The sequence below is a fragment of the Anser cygnoides genome, chromosome 5, assembly GCF_040182565.1.
Source record: "Anser cygnoides isolate HZ-2024a breed goose chromosome 5, Taihu_goose_T2T_genome, whole genome shotgun sequence".
Lineage (NCBI taxonomy): Eukaryota > Metazoa > Chordata > Aves > Anseriformes > Anatidae > Anser > Anser cygnoides.
In genome coordinates this window covers 32,148,662-32,173,189 of record NC_089877.1, presented here as the reverse complement: position 1 = coordinate 32,173,189, position 24,528 = coordinate 32,148,662, and the positions used below count along the sequence as shown (strand labels likewise).

Below are 24,528 nucleotides of genomic sequence, written 5' to 3'. Positions count from 1 at the left end.
AAGTTCTCTTTGCAACAAGCCACAAAGCAAGGGAGCCAGTGTCATCTCAGAGGCCCCAGCTGAGTGGACAGTTTCCATTTTTCCTGCAGAACTATGAAGTCTAAGATTCCTGTGCACTGGGAGTGAAAATTTGCAACAGTCCTGTCAGTTCTGGAGCCTGGCCACTGGAATATACAGCTCCAAGGTGGCCAGTCCAATTTTTTCTGACCCTCAAAGGTAATGTCATGTTCTACCAAACCCTAGGGAAGAATCATGATGTTCAAAACAAAGAAGAATCAGGCTTACAAACCATAACAATATAAAGAACTTTTATTTTTATTTTCTTTTCGTTTTTTGCTGTGTCAAGTTTCGTTATTACACTCACAGCTTTGTAACAAAATGAAAGAGGAAAAACAAGGTCAATCTGTGCAAATGTTCTACACAGCTTAAGTTATTAAATATTCAATCATATTGTTTTATCCTGTTTTCTTTCTTCCAAAACACTTGTTGTGTTTAACACTTGCAGCACAATGAAGTTTGAGAAGCTGGCAGGTGCATATAACAGAATATATACCTACACAGTTTGCTCTTACTTACAGTATTAAATATTTTACAAACAGCAGCTGAGACTGCTTCCTTATCCTTCCTCAAATATTCTGCAATTCTGGACAACTTAGATTATGTTTGAATGAGAGTACCATACAAGCCTGAAAACCAAGATTAATCCGTACCTGTGTTTTCATTAAGAAAAGGGGAAAATACCATCTCAGCACCACATTTGTTTCTGGAAACCTACAGCTTATTGTGAGCTTTCAGTTATTGTTTTACCTTGATTCAGCATAATGCACACTTTCAAACTGAACAGTCAAGATCTGCACTACTTCAAAGACATCGCACAGCTGAACTGCAATCCGTACAAGTTACACATGGCAAACAGAAGCTGGGGTATTGAATGCATTTTTGTTCCAACAGATCCAACGGTTTTCTCTCTGGCCCCTTCCACACAAAGCAGCAGCAGCATTAGGCCATACAGTGTTGCACTGTCAGTTAGCTGTTATTTTTCCTGTGATTTGAAAGGAAAAGGAGCAAGGAATACAGACCAGTCTTAGCATTGTCTTATGACAAAGTTGTTGGGTAAGGTTAAGCTTTGTGGCACATTTGAACTTTTAAGTGGTCACTTTATGCTATTCAGTCTCCTTTTTGAGCCTGAGTAGGCCTTAACATACGTATGCTGCAGCCAGTTCCTCACTTTTTAAGAGAATGATATCCAACTGTGCTCAGTAATGCCTATCCCATTCTTTCTATTACAAAAGAGTACAATAGCTTTGAGCACTTGCCATCCACCAAGGAGGCTCACAGCTGACTAAGTACAATGTCAGTACTGCTAAAAAGAAAATGGTGGCTTGTACCTGAAAGGGACTGCCATATTCAGACAGCCGCGTGGCAAGTCCAGAGCTCATTGTTTAACATTTGACTTATAAGACACAGCTAACCATAAAATAAATCCTCACTCTACTCACTCTTCCACCCACAACTTTTTAGTTGCATAAAAAACAAACTTTAAACTAGAACAGTTCTGAGCAGAGGCTTCAGATGTGCAGTGCTGCTTTTCAGGCAAACAGTATCCCCAGTCAAATTTTCACATAGTCACCTTCCCTAAGTTATTTCACTTTTTGACCAGAGGTGTATCAGAAGTCAGAACCATAAGTTGCAAGACTGGAGAGGATCTCATTAACGGCTACCAATCTAATACATCAGTTTACCATCTCTCTCCTCTATGTGTAGAGGAAATGAACGGCCATTAATGAAAGCTGCATTTCCTAAAGAAGTTCAAAGAAGTCTGTGGAACTTTACATCCACATGACAACTTTATAGCAAATCCTTTTCAGATATCCTCAGGACAAAGCAGCACAGTATTTTCCTCTGAACCCCTGAGCAATATTATACACGTGTGTGTTTAAACTTATGAAGCAAAATTTTTATAAATACTCGTGCATCTCTGCTATTTTCCTGGCTCCCATCCATTTTAAAACTCTAATAATGCACCTGAAACAACCTAAGTAGCAGCAAAAGACACCACTGTTAAATCCGGATTTCAGAAGTCCAGGCTTTTGGAAGGAGTGTTTTCAAGGACCAAGAAGGAAATATGGTCTACAAGAAAATGAAGTCTGCTTTTACACCGACTAGAAAAGATAAACCCATTAACTAATCAGGAATGCAAATAAAGTGTAATAACTGCATTTGTTGCAACACCTACTGAGAAGGATCTTTGCAGGTTCCTGAAAACAGTCATCAGCTGGCAGAATGAGAAGAATCACAAATTATGAAAATCTACTCACACGCCATTTTTACAACGATACAACTACTCCATATGCTTGTCCTCAGAACACACAGCTCCACACCATCACTTCAATAACAGTCTATGAAGAATACATTGAAAAGTTCACATTGTTTTTTTCCCCACACCTTTACATGCTCCCTCACTGTGGTTCAAAAACTCTTGAATATCAGTAATGTTGGAAATGGTTTAAGTCTGATGCAGCCCCCTGCTTCTACGCCATGAACAGAAAAAAGAGAGAAAACACTCCTGAAGACTCCAGACCAATCAGAAAACATTTACACTGCTCAGAGATTTCCATGAACTTGATTCTCTGAAATTGTTTCATCCACAGAATAATAATAAAAAAAAAGAATAAAAAAATCCACCCCCAAAAAAACACATAAAACTCTCAAAACTGCCTGGGGCCTAAGTCACATATTGTTTTTATTTCTCTGTCTACAAACAGTTTAATTAAAATAATAACAATAAAAAATACAACAACAAAAAACACTCAAAAACAAGAGCACTGGAACCTCAAGGATTCCTATGTGTTTGAAATAGGATGCTACTGTAACTTGTTCCTATTTTATTCCTGTCTCTCAAGGAAAAAACATCAATGTGTCAAGCAAATACAGAGAAATGATGCTCATGTGCTAAGACAAAATAAAAATTGTGTGCTTCAGAGAAAGCCCTGAAATTCCTTCATTTGATGGCAGAGCTGAGCATCCATGGGCTTCTCTCAATCACAGTCTCAGCCTAAAAAGACTTTTTTTATAGTCAAAGAATTAAGGTATAAAATTTATTTGGTCTATGGCTGGCATATGAAGTTTCAAATCAGTGGCAAATGAGATACCCAGTGAAAACAGTCATGCAATTTGTTTGAAAAGCGCTCAGTTTGCTTTTAAGCAGCTTGGTTTTGACACTGGAATTTCTTTACCTTCTGTTATAGTTTAAGGAAACCTGTTTTTTTATCCTGAGCTGTAAATTAGTCAAAAGCGAACAAATATGTCCTTGCCAGATTAGTCTTATTGTTTAAGAGAGCATCACAAATGTAAGAATTCCATTTCACTGAACTTCACAGGCCAATGAGAGCAAGTTTGCAACCCCAAGAGACAACTGCAGAGGGACCTGGACAAGTAGAAACATTCCCCTCTGCACTGGCTTCCCTGCATAAATTATGTACATTTCTGGAAACAAGATTTTTACACGCAATATGCATTTTGTATCCCCAGCTTCTGCTTGAAGAATTTTAGACTTTAAAATCCTTTAAAATCCTGCTCCATTCTTTCCAGTTGACTTTTTGTGAACCAAGCATAGCCCAAGCAAATCAAGCCAGTTCACAAGAGAAACAAAATACCATGGAAATAGATGATTTGGACACATAGTGCCTTTGAATTTCTACTTGTTTGCTATGCAATGCAGATACAGGAATTCCAAATAAAATAAAGAATCCAACTCCGGTATTGTATCAAGGTTGTAGTGGTTATACTGGTATTTAACTGAGAAACAAAAGCTGATACTGGTTCCTCCTTTCCCGAACATTAGGACCTATACGAGACTAAGATCACAAAGCATGTGAGTGGAGATGCTTTGCTGCTACTGGCATACCTTTCAAAGGACTGCTTTACAAAAACAAAACAAAACAAAGTCCTCCACCACCAAAATACCTCAGGAAGTGTAATATTTAGGGAAGTCTGTCACTGTATATATTGTGTCAATTATAGCAATTTTTAGACAATGATTAAAAAATAAATTACAGTTAACATTAAAAAAACTGATTCCAGTTCTCCATAAAATACTGTTCCTTTTTCTGAAGAAAGCCAATATGTACAGTGGACACTCAGGTTACACTGTCAGAATTTGTGACATTCTGGCTTGCAGATTTTTATTAAAATCAGCTAAAAAAATGGATACAACATAAAAACAGTCATATGTCAGTTAGACACTTAATAGGCTTCAAGCTGAGTGTGCAAACACCAGCATCCATTGTAATCTAGGTTCTAAACACCCCTCTGGACTTCCCTAAAACTCTCAAGAATATGCTTCTTCAAAAAACAAGGCAGACAAGAGGGGGGAACATTCTTATTTGTCAGTGAATTAAAAACTTGCAAGAATCTTATATTTGGGCCAAGTCTTTATAGACCAACCTTATTTCTACAGAGTGCAACACAACCTGCAGTCTCTGTAGCAAGGCTTTTCAGCCCCACTCCCTTTTTGCACTCCAAGTGTGAAAAGAAAGAGTAAAGACTGGAGTAAGAAACTGGTGTTATTTGGAATAATTCTGACATAAAATTACTTCCCAATGTGGGAGGTGAAAAGCTTCATGAGTCAATCCTGCTGTCATCTTCAGCATGTCTTTCTATGTGTCCTACAGCATCCTAGAAAAGAAACAGAGAAGTCAGGTAAAAAAATAACACCAAACTGCAAAAGATTTTAGAAACCTCAGTGAAAGTGACATTCTGGATAAAATGAATTTTTGGCTTAAGGTTTCTAAAAACCGATACAGAGCTATTAAAAACATATAAGGAATCTCAGGTACCATATGATTCAAGGCAAATAACACAACAGCTTACTTGCTGACTTAGAAGAGCATATTAAGTAAATACATCATATCCATAGCAAGTGCTTAAATGCTAATTAAGGACTCTACTTCTGTTTTTAATTTCTAAAAGAAACCTCCTTCCATTGTGTATTTTCAAAAGCATTCAATAAGGAGGCAGTTTATATCACCAAGGAGTAAAATGTGGGTTTTATTGATCAGTGTAAATATAACAGCCCTCCCAATTCCTTCCATATCACTTAATCCAGCTGGCATCCATTTCTTATGCCTCCTTCAATTTTCTCCATCTGTGCTAATTCAGAAATTCATGCATTATATATTTACATAAAGACTGCTAACAAAACCAATCTCATGTAAAGAATAAACAGCATCAGCATCCACAAAAATGAAGGGTGTGTGTGCGAACAGAAATTAAAAGAATAAAAAAAATACTTCAAACTGATGCTTGTTCATCTTAAACGATAAAACTTATCCCACAAAAACTGAACATCTTGAGTATAGTTACCAAAATTTCTTTTGGTATTTTGAGAATTTTACCAGTTACATTTAAGATTTTAAGAACAAAATGTTTTAAATTTACCATATCCATGTTATAGGCAGCTGCACTCCTCATCTATCACAAGCTGAACTCTGTTAGCCTTGCGTGACGTAACTATATTCAGTTAGGCCCATTACAAATAGAAGAATTTAACCCTCTTTCAGAGAAATTGAAGTCCCACACTTGTGGCGACAGCACTTACTTGGTAGTTAGGATTTTTATCTTTCTATTATTTTTCTATATATAACAATGTTATTTCAACCACACACCTGCTTGGAACCTTTCCTGGAAGTAAAGAAAGCATCACAGTTCTTCCAACGACATTTTAGGGTCTGAAAATTTGGGTTGGTGTGGTCAGTTAGCAAGTGTTGTTTCAGATGGTCGACAACGCCAAAGATCAGTGAACATCCATGCCACTGGTAGAAAAAACATGCCAGAATAAATTAGGGCAAAAGAACTTTAGTTAATGCTTTTATTCTTGCATCTCAGCAATATTCTGTCAAGACTGCTCACACACATGCCTCCTATAACTTTTAGCCTTCTTATTCCATTTTTATTCTCAGTGGTCTCTTCTTTTAATTTACGTTTTACACAGATTCTTACTGCCTCTAGCCAAACCTATGCCATCAGTAAGAATGGAAGGAGGAAGAAAGGCACTTAGCCTTTACAGAATTTAAATTTATCTTAGACAAAGCCATTGGAAATTTAATTGAACTTACTTAGTAAAGTAAAATAGTTTTTCTGTGTCACTCAGCTGAAGGTTTTTTTTTAATGTTTTAAGAAATTACATGTCACTATCTAAAGACTGCGCAAAAGAAAAATAATTTAAGACCCTACTATTGACTTGCCCCAAAGCACACACATACAAAGGTCATGAGGAATGCAACTGGCAGTGTATATATATATATATATATATATATATATATATATATATATATATATAGGTATTTGTAAAAGACCTAAAAGTTCTAATAAATTAGAACTCAATTTATTCAAGATTGACTAGTGACCACCTCCAGAAAATTAGTCTAAAATTGTAACAAAGTAAGCCTAAAAACATTTTGCTCATTACCCAGCAACGATAATTCTGCATGAGATTAAGCCTCACAGCTCTGACACTGCCATCATAGCATCCAGTGTAGATCTGTAAAAGAAATATTTTTGAAGCAAGTTGGGAATAATAGAAAAAATGAAGTCAAATTTTGAAGGAGGCTTCAGTATAGCATGTTAGGAGAATAACAACAAAATATCAACATGCAAGGTTTCCAAATTTTAAAAGTGTGTCTAAGTTAATTCTTTTGAGATTTGCATTCATAGTTTATAAAAAACACCTACTAATGAATAAGAAATGTTTCCATAACTTCTGTCATTGATAGTGTCATTTGTGTAAGAGTTCAGAAAACAAAAAAACAATGTTACTAGCCACTGAAGTGGAGAAAAGCAAAGAATCTTAGGTGTAAATATCACATTAAATATACTTCCAGGGCTTAACGGGTTAAATTAATATAAAAAAAGGGATGGCATGGAAAGGTGAGCAAGAACATCAGAATCTCAGAAAGAAGATTCTTGTAGTACAACAAAGATTAATTAATAAAACCAAGTCTTCAGATAATACAGAAAACTCTACAAGATGAAGATTTAATTTGTTGTTTATTTCAAGTCTTTCTGCCTACGGGAAACTCATCACTGGAATATAACTGCCAATCTGCTGTGGGTAAGAGACTACACCTTACCTCTTAGGCTATTACAGAAAATTATTGTCCTTCACTCTTCAAAAGCTGCTCATCTGAACACTTCTCTGATTTCAGAGTGCCCCAAGCAGACTATTACTGTTGGAGAGTTCAAGCCTCAGACTGTAAGCACATAGCCCGGATGCACTTAGCTCTTCATCTCACTCACATGAGAAGTGAAGCTAGGGCTATAGGTATTCCAATTCATAGATAATTTCTGTTATTACAGATAACTATTATACCCTTTCGTTTTACAATCCAGAAGAAAGTTGGCAAATTCCTACACATCAGGCAAGTAAGTGCTCTTAATCACTATTTTATGGAAGTATTTATCCAGAAGTACTTCAGAATCCTATCTTGCAGTGCAGACACATGACAAAATCTGTGCATGTAAGTCAGTTGACTAACTTTGCCTAGGTTCTTTCAAGGGTTACTAGATTTGACAATGAGTGAAGTTTTTCTCTAGCATCTGTTTCACTGTCTTTCATAGAAGACAAACAGAACTGATGCTTGAAAAGAGGAAACACTTTACTATTTCTAGATTCTTCATTGTAATCATCACTGTACACAGAACTACTGTTTTAAAACGACAGTAAACTAGAAGGTAATTTTCCCCCTGACAATACTCTTACATAAATACAAAGCTGCTGTAGCAGCTTTTTAGCTGACACTTCTAAATACCTCTGTCTTAGTTACAGAGCAAGTTGATTTCATTATCTGAAAAAAATAAAACTGTCTATATGCTCGTGGATATAACAACCCAGTGAAAAGAAGGAAGTTACCATGCTCTTATGGATGGTCATACACATGATCATGTCTGTGTGGCCTCCATAGACTTGCAAGCGGTCATGTGACTTGAAAGAAACAGAAATAGACATTTAATGGCATGACAGTTAATAGGTATTTTTCACAGACATGCAAATGATGATGCTTCCTAAAAGAAGTTTCCTGGGTAGCAACCAATGCCCCCCTGGTGGATTCCAAGCTTTGTAGCCTCTATGAAAGCTCATTATTTTACTTGCATTACTTCTGTAACCCTTTCTGTCCAACCAGGCACTCGGTCCTTCACACTGACAAAACCAACAATTGCCCACTTTTCTGAGCTGTCATAATCCTTGGATAACCCAAGTTCTGAAAAAATGGTTTAGGTTTAGCTCTTTTAAAACCATGTATTTTGGCTGGTAAAACCAAATTAATTCTGAGTGACGGGAAAAAAATCAGTGGGCTGGAGAACTGTAAGCACAAAGATGACCTCCGCATTTGACCCTGAAACCATTAATTAACACATTAGATAAATTTCATTAATAACCATCTATCCTCTTACCTGTAGTTCATAAACACGAACAAATTTATCTAGACATGCTGTCACCATCACTTTCCCTAGAATGTTCACAACCGTTACTGCGTGGTTATGGCCTTTATAGATCCGTATCAGTTCTCCAGTCTGTGCCAAGAAAATGCAGAGATGATATGTATTTCAAAATTAAACAGAACAGTTTTAGTTTTACATAGATAGTGCAGCTAGCTTCAATGCTCACCACTCAGAGTACAGAAACACCCTTTATTAGACTTCCTGTGAAAGCACTTCTAAATTATGATCAAATACTATTTATCCTTTTCTTTGCTTAAGTTAACAAAAAGCCATTCCAGTCCAATAGAAATGCATGCCACTATGAAGAGACTTCTTCCCCTCTTTCCATCATTAGCTACATGTTCCCACCTATCCTGCAACTGGCACTCTGCTATTAGTACTAGAAGTATTTATGTAGCCACAAAAATCATTGAGCAAATTTAGCTAAATAAAGAGAAATAAACAATCTTGGGGGGAAACTAAGTAAAGCTGTGGTAAGTTTTAGTCTCACTCATTGCAGCTATGAAAACCCTTTCCACATTATCAGCATCTTTGTAGTAATATTTGCAAAACCAAGATCCCCAGATAAAAGGGTGCTGTATATCATATTAGAAGAATCAGCAAGTTTAATGGATGTTTCCCAAGGTATTTTACCCTTTACTTCCCCCCCTAATTACTATAGTGCTTTGTCACATTAACAAAATCATATGACTACCTTTTCTGAAAGGTATTTTTTCCACCGTCATTCAAACTTTTTGAAAATACTGACTTTATAGCACAGTCAGTAGACTTTATAGATTGTTTTCACTGTCTTAACAGCAGAAATCATTCCAACTTGATATATTGGACTTACATGAATGTTGTGGGCATGGACAGACTGATCACTGGAACCACTGAATACTAGATCATTCACAACCTTTCAAAAAATAAAAAGAATAGTTTTTATTTCTGTAGCAGACATGAAAATGGGCAAGCAAAGGATTCAGGCGCTGCTCACTTTAAAGCTGCACCGTAATATTTCCTGTATCTGGCAGGCCTAAAAAAATCAATTGAGTACGAAAAAAAAATGTACACATAGTTCTTTATGTAAGAGCTAGAAAATGTTCTAAGCTAGCCTAATGGTGACTTCACAACTGGCATTAGACACTTAACTTGCAGCCCACCAGGCTATGTCATCCTACCCATGGACTACTCTCAAGGACAGCTAAGCAGAAGATCAGAGACCAAGTGAACTGAATGCAAAATACAGCTCCCCACACGCACAAAAAGGCCCAATGCTTCCTGGAAATATTGCATCTGTGGTGCACTTTGGTAACTTCAAGACAGTGCTCCTGACAAGTACTAGTATAGAAAGGAAGCTTAATAGATCCACCATGGATCACGAAGGGACCACAGGATGCTGACACAAGCTGGACTAGGGCAAAGAGCTCACAGGGCAAAGAAGGCTGTGCCACTGCACCATTTTGAAGATAAACACAATTTACAAAACAGTCATCCCCCATCTGTAGATGACTGTGGTCAGAGCAAAGCAGCCAGACAAGCGTATATTCCAATTTGTAATCTCAGACACTTCATATTACACCAATCAGGCTAAACAATAAAAAAATCATTAAGTGAACATGCTTATGTCATTTAGAACAATATAATTAAAACAATTATAAACAAGTCACATTATCTGAAATGTGATATATGTGATGCTGTGAGGACAGAAAGCTATACCACTAATCAAGTCCTTTTACCAGTGTCCTAAAATACATCCATGCTCAGCAGGTCAAAAGTTTCAAGCCTAGCCTGTAAATAACCACACTTTATGTATAGAATGAGTAATGATTCTTCTATTAAAAATGAAGAATATTTTTCTAGAGTTACATTTTTCTTCCCCAATTTCCAGAGAGGTTTGTACAATCAAGCTATGTGAAAGCTAGCTTCACCTTTCCCCCAACTTTCCCTTCATTCTCCCATTTCGGGGAACTCACATTAAACCGTTTCCCTGAATCATCTAACAACATGAAATAAGCATGCTTCCTACACATAAATATCAGCATTTATGCTGGGAACACGAGATATGGCAGCAAGACAGAATTTTCCTACCAAATTTCTCAATTTTCATTATTTAAGATACAGAAATAATCTATTCCCTACCATGATCTGCTAACTATTAGATGAAGAAGTAAAAGAAGAACACACAGTTTTATGCATTCTTTGTCAAAAATGTGTTTTTGGAGACACTTGCCTTCATGCAGAGTATAGTCTTGCTGTGCCCTTCCAGAGTTCTGAGAAGCAGCCCATTCCGTGCATCTCGCACACTGATGGTGCAGTCGTAGGAGCCCACTACCAACAACTTGCGTGCTCCTTCCTGAGCTGTGGCTAGGCAGCTCACTGCTCTAGGGCCGTGGCATTCAAAGGTGTCAACTTGCTTGTTGTTCTGTTAGGGGAGGAAAAAATAGTATTTAAGAATTAAAACTTTGCTCTAACACTGACCCTAGATCGCTGAGTCCTTTCTGTGTGGTACCCGGTATAGTATCTCATTTCAGATCAGTAACACAGCATATCAACAGCAGTAAGAGTTATATCTTAACAACTAAGTTTACAAATCAGTGAAATAACTCCTTATATTGGGCTTTGATTTTCTGTATTTAAAAAACAACAACCTTAATTATTGAGCAAAAGTTGAGTAAGTCCTCCTTCAGAACTAGAACAAGCAGAAAATAGTACTTAGAGAGAAAAATGCATGCAGGCGCACATATGTATCTGTTCTCAAAGTTCATTAATGAAATCAAAGCCTCTATGATATTTCACAGTACTTAATCAGCAAATGATTTTATAGTAAGAAAGACTTTTTCCCTCACAACAGATTTAACATAAGGGCTATCTGAAGACAATTTAAGATATTCCACTAGGACATTAATACTCAAGTAAAGAAAGCTTGGTAGATCCATAAAACATGGGCGTGAAAAGTAAAGAAAGAATAAATTTGAGGAATTAGTCAAGGATCCATAAAAAGAATAATCAGAATAATAATTCACTTAGCTTTCTTTGCTAGAAACCCATGTGAACAAGTCCCTGGAACTGCAAATGGAGCAGGCAAAACCAGCAACACATTAAAGTCTCTCACACTACTTTCACAGGCAAGAAAGGATTCACAAGAGGATTCACAAATAATCATCTCTGTCAGCAAACTCTCATGACACACAACTGGTAGACTAGGTGGAACCTTAATATCACCAGGAAAAATATGACAACACCGTAGCAGTTAGGAGAAAGGAAACTGGAAGGAAGGGGAGATGGAACAACTTTGTGCACTAACAAAATCAAGGGCCAAAATGTGGGGCCAAAAGTGACCACTTACACCAAAATACTTTACTTACAAATACACTTACTACTCAAGAGAAAGAAATCAAAGAAACACAAAGTGAAGAGAAACAGCATCACAAAAGGCTTTTAGGTGCCAATATTTGAACAAACTAACCTTTATGCTGAAGGTAACTACATTGCCATTAGCAAGGCCTGCATAAAGGATTCGCCATCTGCTGTGTAAACAGAGGACTCGATCTTCCAATTTAAACTGTTCCATGCATTCTTTGGTCTGGAAACAGAAAGAATTATTCAAAGTTTTCTAAACAATTCAGGGAAAACCAGCCTGGAATGAATAATGATTTTCACCCACCAGCCACATTTTTTGAACTAGCAAAGCAGGAGAAAAACATCTCAGTGTCTGCTGTCACCTGGCAGTTTGATTCTGGTTTTCAAGCAGCTCACTCCCATCTTTGAGACTTGATGTTACTTCAGCAAGCAGTTATAGCCCTAAAAGCTTTCTTCTAATCACAGCCTCAAATGTATATACAAGTTTAGACTAGGCCATATATACAAGTTTAGGCCATATATGAAAAACACCCTGTTACATGCTTGAGTTCAAGAAATGCCCATGAGCTTCTCTACAGGAAACTACTATGAATCATCAGCTTAAGAGTCAAAACCTCTGGCAGTTTGCCCCCTGAAGCAGATATTTAATGATTCTATGATTCTAGTCCTTGCATCTACATGTTGGACAAGCTTTCCTATCGTTTCTCCTTTGAAATCCAGCCTCAAAAAGCCCCAGAATGCTCTTCCACCTGTTCTCTCAATAGCTGATCTACAGAGAGCTGCATCTTACATAAGCAATGAAGTTAGAAACACAGATAAGACAAATTGAATATTCACGGTCAGACAACTGTCCTGCACATTAGTGTTCCCGATATTTGAGATCCCATCATGTTATTCTGGTGAAAACTGCAATAATGAACTAGACAAAGGATCAAAAGATTACACTAAAAACCACTGGTTAGTTTTTTTGTTTGTTTGGTGTTTTTTTTTTGGTTGGTTGGTTTTTCACTCTGCTCCACTCTAACAAGGTATAAAGTGAAGTTCATGCCCAGCTCACATGGGTTTAAAAGGCTTGTTTCATTTATATTTGCAAAGAAACATTACATAAAAAAGCAGTACATGTTGATCACCACAGACTTTGAGTACCTTGATATTGTAACAGTTGATAGTGTGATCACTTGAACCAGTGTAGAGTGCAGCATTCTTCCCATTTGTCTGAGTGACCAGGAGGCAGTTCACTTTTGAAGTATGTCCTTCAAAGATAGCCACACACTTCCTGCTCTAGAAAGCAAAGCATGAGGTCTGTCAAACTAAAGGTCTGTAATATCTCTCAGGACAGGCTGCGCTGAGAGGTTGTGGAGTCTCCTTCCCTGGAGGTATTCAGAAGCCATCTCAACACAATCCTGGGTAATGTGCTCTAGGGAAAACTGCTTGCACAGGGGGGTTTGGACTAGATGATCTCCAGAGGTCCCTTCCAACCTCAATCATTCTGTGATCTGTGACTGACAGAGAAGGGTGGGAGAGCTAACAAAAACATTACGATATGCAATGATCTCCTCTTACCCCTCTCATAGGGTGAAATAGTGGAAGGGGAGAGGAAGAGAAGTTTGAAGAGTAAAAAATTTAAGTACTCAAAAGAGGAGCTACTTCCTTAATTACATAATAAGGCTTTACAAAAACAGAGTTGCAACCTTGTGACTGGAATTACTCTTAAACCAATGTCACAACCTTACTTACAACAAGATTGTAAGCACAAACAGTTTTGTCTGCTGAGCAGGTGTACAATAAATTCCCAAAAATCTGAATAGCATTCACTGCAGCCAGGTGTCCTTCAAAGTTCCCCTCTGTCGGTTCTTCATCCTCACCTGGCTCTGACGACACTTCTGTAGGATAGAGACACATGTACTTGGATTACTTGAATGAACTCAAGCAAATACTGTACTGTTTTTTGTGTTACCAAACAGCCGAACTATTATGGGGGCTCAGCATCTTTATAGTCAGATTTCACTGCAGTTCTCAGCTGGAGCCTGTAAGTGGCAGAACGTAATATAAAATACCAGAAAGATCTTTGTATGATATAAAGTCCAGAAAGATCTTTCAAATAGCTAAAGGATTGTATTAGTTTTTGTCTGACAGCTCTATTGAGACCGTGTAGAAGTGTTTGTGTGGAATGGGGTGGTGAGGACTCAAGGCACAAAGCATTCAACAAGGGACAGGGTAAGTGAGCATCCATCACTTTACACTTCATTTTTTTTAGAGCAGGTTTTTGCCTTCAGGGCTAAATTCCTCTAGAAGCAGTTTGATCTAGTCATAACTGGAATTCTTGCAATATATCATACAAAAAGTACAAGATGAAAAGCTTAAAAGATATACCAGATGAGTTCTTTGATTCTCTTAGTGATGATATTGAAGTCTGCGTCTCAGCCACACTGTAACACAGAAATTAAGAGTGGAAGGATTAGACTTTGCTCATTTTCAGACAAGACAATAGTATGAGTAATACTCCAGAACACAGGACTCTGCACTATGCAGAAAAAAGCCTAAAACAGGTAAGCTCAAAAATATAGTTTCCATGCAGTAGGGCCATGTTCCAATTATCAGAGAAATTGGTAGAGAACAATACACATTTGTTTGGTGGATCAAAGAAGCAAATTTAATTTATGACATACAGAGGGACACATTTTCTCTCATTTCATTTCTGAATTAAATTAAAATTTACTGATGTTGTAAAACTTTCTGAATAGGAAAAATACATATATATATTGCTTAATGCTTTTGAGCACTAATCTCACCTTTTTTTCACATCATCCCTATAATTTGTGCCAATCTCACTGGTAGAGCTCACTTCATCATAACCTGAGCAAGATGCCTCTAGGACTGCTTGGTCCACATTGCTGCGTGACTCCCTCTTTGATGGGCTGTCTGGTTTCTCATCTCCTGATTCTGATGAACCAATGTCAACCACCTCGCATTGTGGCGTTGCAATTTCCACTAGTTCCAGAGAAGCATCACTATCGTTCTCATCTTTGTTTCTTGCTGCTTGAGTAGTAGCTCCATTCTCCTGCTTTGGGGGAGTGGACGTAGTGACTTTTTCTCCTTTAGAAACCTTTCCACTCTTGACTTTCCGGATGGGCTTAGAGTCATTTACATCCTGTTCTGTGTCACTGTTCTCTGGCACATGAGCTGCCCTCAGAGTTTTCTTTTTCCTTAACTTTCTTCTCCTCCTGTTCCCTTTTTCTGTGGGGACTAGAGTGTTTGCTGTCTGTTGTTCAGACACATCTGCTGACAGTTTGGGGGTTTTATCCACTGGCATTTCTAGAAGGACTGAACGATCTGGAAGCGAGGTGCTACACTGATCCAGTAAAAAGCTTTCAGTCGCTTTATCACTTGCTTCTCTCTTGCTGAAATCAGACAGCGAATGAGAAGGATTTTCAGAAAGTCCAGCTTTTCCCCTGTCTCCAGCAGGCTTGTGAACGTTTTGATTAGTGTTTTGGAAACAAGCTGTCAGCTCTGACAGGGATATGGTTGCAGAGATAACTGGATGCACCGAAGTTTTCTGGCTGATCTCTTCTGAAGAAAAGAGACCAGTGTTATATTCGATCTCCACAGCAATAAATATTTATTCAAAGTTTGCTTTCCCTGCAATTTTCTGTTTTTACTTAAATGTGCATGTAAAAAACATACTCCTATGTGTTCGAAGGATATGTACACGTGCAAATCCGCTATTTAAATTAGCTATCCAGCCTTTAAAAAAATGTAGCTTGAGAATAAAATGTTTACCTGTATACACAGAATCAAAGGAACGGGGCAAATCATTCAAGTCACTAGCTGACTAAATGCTTTTGAATTTCTGAGAAAAAGCCATTGGTGAATCCTACATTGTTGGGTTAAAATGCTATCACCCTTTACTGTGTTCTCCCTTACCAGCAGTCATCATTACTGTAGAAGACTGGTATTAACCAATGCGTGCCTAATACTCTTCAGCTGCTCAATGACATAGCTTGTGCTTGACCCATCTATACAGAAGAAATGAATACTCAGATGAGGTCTAAACAGTTACTGTGTTGAATTATACCAGGGCAAAGGCGCACAAACCCTTGTAATCTGAATACATCTCTAACATCACTCGTTACTCATTTCCCACAAGAAAGGGCAAGGAAGGCACTTGGTCACTTAAAACAAACAAGAAAATAATAGCAATTGGCAACTTAATCTGAAATTCCTAATCCCCAAATTATTGATTCTGAGCACTCAGAGTACTGTAGGTGTTAAAAAAGTGAGTAAGGAAACTAATTCAGTGCAAGAAAAGTGAATTACTCAATTGCCCCGTCGGGAAGCAGTTAGTAGTCCCTCAGAATGCTGGCATTGAGGGAGGAAATATACTCTTTGTAATTGACCAGCAGGGCCTAACAAGAACACAGAATACTCTTAATGCAGTTGGTCATTATTTTTTAAAAGGCTTTCAAGCACACGTTTTTCCTTTGTAAGTAGATTTTCAGCTACCGATATTCTTTATAATGATGCAGAGTAGAAGAGAAAAATTATGGGGGAGGTTTTAAGTCTTTTTCGTTAACTAAATTATTCTGAGAGGATATAACATGAAAATTCATGTTTGTTTCATTTTTAAAATAAAGCTATTAGACTGTAAATGTATAAATCTACAATTTGCATGTATTTAACAATTAAAAAATGTGGAGTCCATTTGGATGTGTTGTAAGGATGGTCCCACCTTCTAAGAATATTAAGTTGCAAAAGGACTACACAAGCCAATGGGAGTTCATTCCTGCACAACAGGCTGCAGAGGTTTGACACCCAGCTTGTATTCTTCTGGGGAAAAAAAAAAAGCATTTCCCATATCTTCTTATCACTATTTTTTAAAGCAAATATAAGCCACCATACCTTCCTTCTGCTCCACAACTTCTGTTCGTGAAGCACATAGAGAGTTCTGGAGTACACAATTCATATTTTCTTCTGAGCCTTTTGGAGACACAGGTTCTCGTTTAACTTGTACTGAGGAGTCTGCAGGAGTAGTCAATGTGAGGCTAGAAGATGACTGGAATGGCGTTGGTGTGGTGACATGAACAGAAGCTCCCAGTGGAGGTACAGGAGACAACGTGTCCAAAAGGGGCAAGAAGGAGCCCCCAGGAATCAAATCAGCTGCCACCTGAGATTTGCTATTTCTTCTCTCACTTGAGACACTGCTGGAAAGTTGCTCTGGCAATTCAGAAGGTTCATATGTTTCTAATGGCAAAAGAGGGGAGGAAAAAAAAAAAGAACAAAAACACATACATAACTTACAGATTCTTGCAATAAAAGTCAGCAGTTCCAAGAGCTCATTTTTTCTGGCAAACAGACAAGGAAGAGAAAAAATTGCAAGACAGCCACTAGACAACATTATCAGAGACAACAGATCATACCTGAACAATAACGACTTCTATATGGAAAGCCCTCTATTTTGTTCCACATTTTAAATGAGTCAGCTTGAGTTAAATGCAATTTTTACTAGACACCAAGTTCAAAGAACATGCAAGTTAGCATTCCACTGCTGTAGTTTGTTAGTATGTCCTACCTTGTAGCCCTTGCAAGATCTGGATTCTCTGGCTTCTCAGTGTGCTCATTTCCATTGTTATCTGCAAAAAAAGTAGTGATTTAAACCAACTCTACTTAAGGCAGTTTCTCAGGCTGCTAACTTCTAGGTCAGACAGTCTCAAAAGCCTACTGTTACCTGTTGCTTTAATACAAGGAACCGTTGAACCTCAACATATGCAGCCTGCAGGGCCGCCCTAGCCTGCATGAGACTGCTGTCCACACTATTCAGGGACTTGCTCAATTCTTCTTCTCTCAGTGAAATAGCCAACAACTGGTCTACTTGAGAACGTTCTGAAAAACAAACAAACAAACAAAGAAAAACAAAACACAACAACCCAACACATAATTTAGCAATAATTGTATATGGCAATACATTAAAATAAATTACACGTGATCGCTAAATAAATACTATCACCTCTGAATGTGAAAACAGATTAAGTCAAGCATTAATAGTTGCAGAAGAGGCTGAAGAAGAGTACACACAGGAACATTCATGTATTACATGGAAGAAGAGTGAAGTCAAGAATTTCTCTTTATGGGATCTCAGCTTTGACTCTAGCAGCTTTTTTTTTTTAATTGTAGTTTTGCCAACATTGACTTAATTTGTTGAACAAAAGAAGTCGCCCTCTTCCACAAAGATTTTTTGTTGAAGTATATATACATATAAAGTACAAGTACACAATTTTCATTAATGTAATCAAAAAGGCAAAGACTAACTTAAACTAAACATGAATTAAGTTATTCAGTTAATTCAGAGGCCATGAAAAGACACATGAAGACAAAAGGAAACAAATGCTAAAACCACATACTATCCAAGATAGCATTTGGGCAGTGAGATTTGTGTTTGCAATCTCAAGACAGTCTCCAAGCTCTGTACTCAATAAAAGATCCTCCTTTTTCAAAGATTTCTCTACAGAGATGCTTCAAGCCAATTAAGTTTCAGTTTGTGCACTGCTCAGCTTAATTCAGGTTATAGTTTCTTTTAGTAGATTTACACAATAATATGGTGCTGGAAAAGTCTCTCTTTTGCATTACTTTGCTCTATGTCAAATGCATTATTAGAGTAGTAGTCTCTGTAATAGACAGTAGTCACTGAAGATATAGGCTGATAAAAAACACTTTTTCATGTAGGGAAAGACTAGCTCCTACAAGATCCATATTAACTGCCCTGCATTCTGAACAACTCAATAGAAATTTAAAAAAAAAATAAAGAGAGAGAGAAATGGAACATTTGAAAGCTGTGTTTGTAGCTTAGCTATGAAAACTAAGCTTCTGGTCCTAAAGCTCCCAGACGACGATGTAATGATTTAGCTCCCAAAGAAAATATTCTTCCTAAAAGACAGATGATTAGCTTTGCTATGTGGTGATACGGACGTGTTAGATTTCTTTGAAAAAGATCTGTCTAATGCCAAGATTAGAGCTGCTTTCTTTGTTGAGGAGAAGAAAGGAAGGAATGAGGCATTTCATATTCATTTCAATTACATCCAGAGAAGGAATATTCAAAATTGAACACAGCCCAGGTAACTCAGTGGCTCCTGTACAAGTTTTCTGGTAAGAACATCCAGAAGGAGAACAGGAAAGCTGAACTACTGAACTAGAATGGAGTGATGAGTGCTCTTTTCCCTTCAGAACTTCTGTCAGGAGAGGCAGCAAGACTCTTTCCCCTGAGCGGGGGAAAACACAGGTCCCATCTGTGCAGCTGTGAACATGAACTGCAAGCAGGAAGGAAGCACAAAGTCTTCTCTTAGAAACAACCTCTGACATTAATATGGGACTCTTCAGAGAAGAATGTGTTATGATGACAGTAGAAGGCAACACTAAGGACAACTTCGTTAAGTCAGGGCTCATCCTGAATGCCTCTAAACAAGTATAATTTTGATCAAGCTACAAACAGGTAATAAGAGATACAGAAGACTTGTTAGGCAATGGTACAAATTGGGAAGAATCCAGAAATGTCAACCCCTGTTCCTCTGCATCTTGTACTGTAAAATGGAAAAATTAGAACATCATTCAGAGAGTAATGTACCAGTGGATTCTTCCACTGTTTTAAATTTCAGTAGCCCTCTGGAAGTCAGGACTCCCACAGCAGGATAGAGAGAGAAGGGACTCCACTGTACCTGGTTGCTCTGGTTCTAATCTTACAGGTCTCGCAGCCCTAATAGGAGTACACCCTATAACCTTCAGTAAGGGCCAAGAAGCACCAAAGTAACATTAAGGAACTGCCATTTTAGCCCAGTCAGAATACTACTAGGTATTTGTAACCTCTATCCTAGACAAATATATGCATGACAGTCACTCACCTTTTTTACCTTTGATTTTTCGTCTTTTATTATTTCTTTCTAGACTGGGGATTTCAGGAGAGGATCCCTCCTACAAAACAAACAAATAAAAACACACACACCTTTATTAAAAAAGTTGCAATGGCAGTTTTGCCTAAATCAAGAAATCAAACAATCACATTCTCAAGAAGCATCACTTGTACCCACAGGGAAGAAAATATACAACTTTGCACATTCTCATATAATTTGTCCTTCCCTCTCCTCTTAGAAGTAGGGAGGGCAACAAAGTGGGTGCCATGTTTTCATCTCAACTAGGACAAAATATTAAATAAGCAGGCAGCCTTCTACATGATCCGATGTTCAATACCACACGTGGTTCTGATTTTCTACTTCACAGATTTAGTTGATAGTGTACAGAATGAAATCACTGAGGAATTAAAATTCTTACTTTCTGCATATAACAAAACCAGTCTGATTATTTTGATTGGAGACAATGAAACAAATTCAGATGGAGAAAGTTGTGGCTTAGAGACAAATGGGCTATCATCTTGAACATTTTTTACCTCATTTGAAGTACATAATTTTGAAATATTTTAACAAATCTTGTTTACTAGCATAGTGTACCAATTACCAAATCAAAATTAGAGAGCAATTGCTGTTCCTACAAATTAAAAAGATTAAGCAGAAGTCCTGCGCTAAAAAGAAGACTGAAATGAAAAAGATTCTTAAAAACTAAGTCAAATAAGCCAATTACTTTGAGCTTATCAATGTACAAGAATCAAATGAAGAAAAAGCCCTCCTTACAGAGATCATTCCAAGGTGGTCAAAACCACTGTCATGGAAATAACATATTTTAGCACACCAAAGTTGCACAAAAATTGTACACTTACTCCTGTTGCTCTTCGCTTCTTTCCAATTCCTTGGCTGTCATTCTGCTCAGTACCAGATGTGCAACTACTGTCGGTAGCTGCATCTATGTTATTAGACACTGCAAGAAGTACATCATTTGAAGTCAGAGTATTTTCTTCTGAGATTTCCAGTACATTTTGCTTTTCAAGAAGAGGTGTTCTCTTATCAGGGGTCTCCTGCTGTTGTTTTGTGAGGCCTGTGACCTCACAGGTGGCCTGTAGGCTGTGTCTCCTTCCAGAAGTCTCAGTTCTTTCAGACATAAATGGTGACAAAGGAAGAGAAGAGGTCTCCCGCTTCAAGTCAGCCTCAATGTCAGCTCTTGCCTCATACGCAGACGTTATGCGATGTGAGTGGCTGGCTGCAATTATTTGCCTTTCCTTGCTTTCTTTTGTTTTGGCTTGTTCACTGAAGAAGCTATAAGCAGAAGGGTTTCTGTCTGCAATGACACTGCTTTCAGAAAAGCTACGTTTTCTGGCTGACCCAGGCACTGCTAAGGAAATCCCTTCCCACTGGAATCCTTCCAAAGTAGACAGATCAGATTCTTCACTGAGTTCTAGACCCTCTTGATCATTTTGAACAAGAGGCACCATTTCTATACCAAACCTTTAACGAGAAAAAAAGAAAGATAATTACACATGCAAGAAACAAGCTGAAAAAAGACTCCCCCTCCCCCAGTTGCACGTTATTGTCTTACGAGATCTAGCAACTCATTACACTGGTATTCTGCACCACTATCTCACGTGGCAATGGAATTGCTTTTGTGTATCACAAAATCAGATTTTGTTGCTAAGAACTGACAGCATGATCTCCAAGTCAGAAGAAAAACCTTCATTAGGTTTTAGGGACTCTAAAAATGTGAATAGCATCCAGAAGATCTGTTCATCCTGTTTTTACATTCTTTCACTTACTAGAACTTGAAATGCAAATGTGTTGCTAGTGTCCATAGTCAGATATTAAACACTGATTATGAACTGATCAGAACCTTTTCTGAGCAGCAAACTACTGTTACTCATTTGTGAATAGACTTCCACAGCGGCAATCACAAAAACGCGAAGTATTTGCACACGCAAAAGACAGCTGTATTAGAATGCTTCATTCTGGCATTCCCTTAAGACCCGGGGTAAAACAACCCTCTCCCCTAAACACACACATGGTTAGACTTGAAAGTTACCAACCTTGGTAAACCTTTGCCAAGTTCCTGTTTCTTCTTGGTTACCTGCTGGATGACTTGATCCCAGTTGACATTTCGCCGGGAAGCACTAAGAATTTGCCTGAGGGTGGGTTTAAGCCCTGACTCCTTCTCCGTCTCACTTCTCCGATGGCCACTCACATTCCGAATGCGCCGTGCGTTATTCAGATTGGGCTCTGGAAGATGTACTCCCACTTTGCTCTTCAGACTAATATGTCGTGTTAGATCTCTTTGCAGAGAGGCAGGGAGGCCAAGTTTGCTTAAATCAGGAAGGAGGAGGCCTACTGATTGGCTTCCTCCTTTCTGCAGATCGTGATCTGAAGGATTTTCAAAACCTTCCATTTCAAAGTGAGCACGTGACTTGACACGCTCTTCATCCCCTTCTCCTTCCTGGGAGGAGGTTTTCAAACCTACATGCAAGTGGTCCTGATTGCTTGATGGAGAAACTGTGGATTCCATCTGCAATGCAGAATCTTTTAGATCAGCAGAAGCAACACTTAGAGCAGATGGCTTTTCATCAACTTCCTTTTCAGCAGGTTTACCTTCTGCAGTGTCACAGGGTAAACAAGAACTAACAGAAGGACTCAGCTTTTCAGCTCTTGTTTCTGATTTCTCACTTCCTGTTAATTCATCATCACTCACATCTTCTAGTGAATCTAGTCTGAACTTGTTATTTGGTGATATTTTCTCAGCTTCTTCCATATTCTGATCACTTGTATTCTTACAAGAGTTTACGGGAGCATTTTGCAATGAGTGGTTGGATTGAACATCTTTGGATTTTTGTTCTGCTTCACTCAAGTTATTAACAGGCTCTCCAAGATCACTGTTAAGCATGTCTTTGTTGCCTCGTAAGTTAACAGCACATGCACCATGCAGCTTTGATGAGTAACAGGGGGAGTTGTTAGTTTCCAAGTTCAGCGCATTCAAATGGTTCTGCTCTTCACTAGTAGTTGAGGATAACAGCAGCCTGACATTTTTTAAGAGATTATTTGTGTCTTGCTTTTGGGAAGACAACTTCATGTCTGTGATATTCAGAAGAGGAGATTTCAGCAATGGCATCCTACTACTTCTGCCATCATTTTTGTCAGGTTTTTCATCACTAGCACAGTCCTTCACTACCTTGCAAGAATCAAGGTAATCTGGGGTTACATTAGAATGGGAAGATGCTTCCCATTTTTTAAGTTTTGGGAGGCTCACGCTGGCTTCACAAGTTTTTCCCTTACTTGATATTTCAGTAAAAGGTATAAACACAGAATCCATTTTATCTGGAGTTTTAGAAACATTCTCTTCAGACCATGGTTGCTGCTCTGCAGCTTTCTGGGATGGGTAGGGAGTCCAGCGATGTACTTTATCTCTGGAAGGACTCCCACTTTTTCCATTGTTCCTTGAAATTTTGTTTTCTGGTTGCTTGGAAGTACCAAAATCCAACGCCCCCTCACTTGGAAGTTTATCACTAGTAAAATCAAGTGAGTCAGTCCTATTACTTCGATCTCTGTATGGTAGAACATCGATAACGTCCTTCTCCTTCCACTGCCATGTATATCTTTCCTTATTATATTTAACTGGCTCTAATGAATATGCATCTCCAGAGCTTCCAAAATTCCAGCTATTTGCACCATGAGGATTGGACTTCCAGTTTCCTCCATAACTCTTGGAATTCCAGCTAGAAAAATTACCCGTTCCTTCTGAGTGCCAAGTAGAATTTCTCCCCCTGCCACTGTGATGCCAATTTAATGTTGCTCCTCCTCGCCCACTTGGATGCCAAACACTTCCAGAATTCCCATAGTTATGCCGATTTGAAGGGCTTCCTGAAACATTTTGGTGCCACCCAGAGCGTCCCCTTGGGCCACCCGGATGCCTGTTTATATTAAGGTTCCTCTGAGAGTGTGAAAATTTTCCTTGTCTAGGACTAATATAATCATCCTTTTCCCATTTCCAGTCTCTTTGTGATGCATTATGATGATGCCACGAAGACTGATCATAAGCTTCTCTTTCTTTGTATGCAGCTCTTTCTTCTCGCCTTCTCTGTGATCTCCTATCATCACATTCTAATTCTTGGTTTGCACAGCATGCTTCAGCTTGCCTACAAAACATTTCAGACAAAAACTGATGCTATAAATAAATAGATAAATTCTGATGCTATCCCAACTAAAATCCAATGCTGCAAAAGCCCCATCCATTTAACTTGCAGTAGGAAGAGAATGTTTTATATAAGAAGAAATGGAGACCATTTATTTAGCTGCTTTACTGTTCAGGGTTCTGTAGTGTTTGACTATCAAGACTAGTGTTGTACCTTTATTTAAACCTGGTATTTCAAAATTGCTCTTACAAGAGCAAGTGATTTGATGCAGGGACAGTTCAATAGACTAGTTCTTCATTATTTCCGTTTAAGTCAGAAGAGAACAGGCCTTTCTATTTACTAGGTATTGGACTAAGAGAACAGACAAAAAGAAAGCTTCCTTCTATTGTATAATCTTTGCAATTTGAGTAATCTTGATAGAAAGAAGAAAAAAATTAGTCAGATTTCCTTTTCTTGAAGACTACTCTGTTGGTACTAGATAGCATAACTAGTGTGAATTGATACAAAATAGGAGGAAAGCTAGGCTGAGAAAAGCAGTTACTCTACTTATCAGAGAAAACAATTGAGATCATGTGTCAGTTTATTAAGCTTAAATAAAAACACGGATTTGGAGCATCCACAGAAGTTGTGCCTCAGATACA

At 38.1% G+C, this 24,528-nt stretch overlaps 1 protein-coding gene across 3 annotated transcripts in view; it reads right to left on the bottom strand.

Moving 5' to 3' along the window:
• Positions 1-291: 291 nt before the first annotated feature.
• Positions 292-24,528, bottom strand: part of ZNF106 (zinc finger protein 106) — a 41,764-nt gene continuing 17,527 nt past the window's right edge. For 2 of the 3 annotated variants that reach the window (XM_048064843.2, XM_013192042.3), the window contains exons 5-22: positions 21,794-23,890; positions 20,600-21,221; positions 19,731-19,800; positions 17,567-17,721; positions 17,411-17,471; positions 16,741-17,082; positions 14,634-15,411; positions 14,215-14,270; positions 13,579-13,724; positions 12,988-13,122; positions 11,948-12,064; positions 10,712-10,903; positions 9,332-9,394; positions 8,452-8,571; positions 7,910-7,981; positions 6,470-6,541; positions 5,667-5,813; positions 292-4,677 (exon numbers count right to left, since the gene is read on the bottom strand). In XM_048064843.2, coding sequence (XP_047920800.1) covers positions 4,621-4,677; positions 5,667-5,813; positions 6,470-6,541; positions 7,910-7,981; positions 8,452-8,571; positions 9,332-9,394; positions 10,712-10,903; positions 11,948-12,064; positions 12,988-13,122; positions 13,579-13,724; positions 14,215-14,270; positions 14,634-15,411; positions 16,741-17,082; positions 17,411-17,471; positions 17,567-17,721; positions 19,731-19,800; positions 20,600-21,221; positions 21,794-23,890 — 5,302 coding nt within the window. In that variant the 3' untranslated portion in view covers positions 292-4,620. The remainder of the gene's footprint in view (positions 4,678-5,666; positions 5,814-6,469; positions 6,542-7,909; positions 7,982-8,451; positions 8,572-9,331; positions 9,395-10,711; positions 10,904-11,947; positions 12,065-12,987; positions 13,123-13,578; positions 13,725-14,214; positions 14,271-14,633; positions 15,412-16,740; positions 17,083-17,410; positions 17,472-17,566; positions 17,722-19,730; positions 19,801-20,599; positions 21,222-21,793; positions 23,891-24,528) is intronic. The other variant, XM_066998701.1, reaches the window with a different exon arrangement.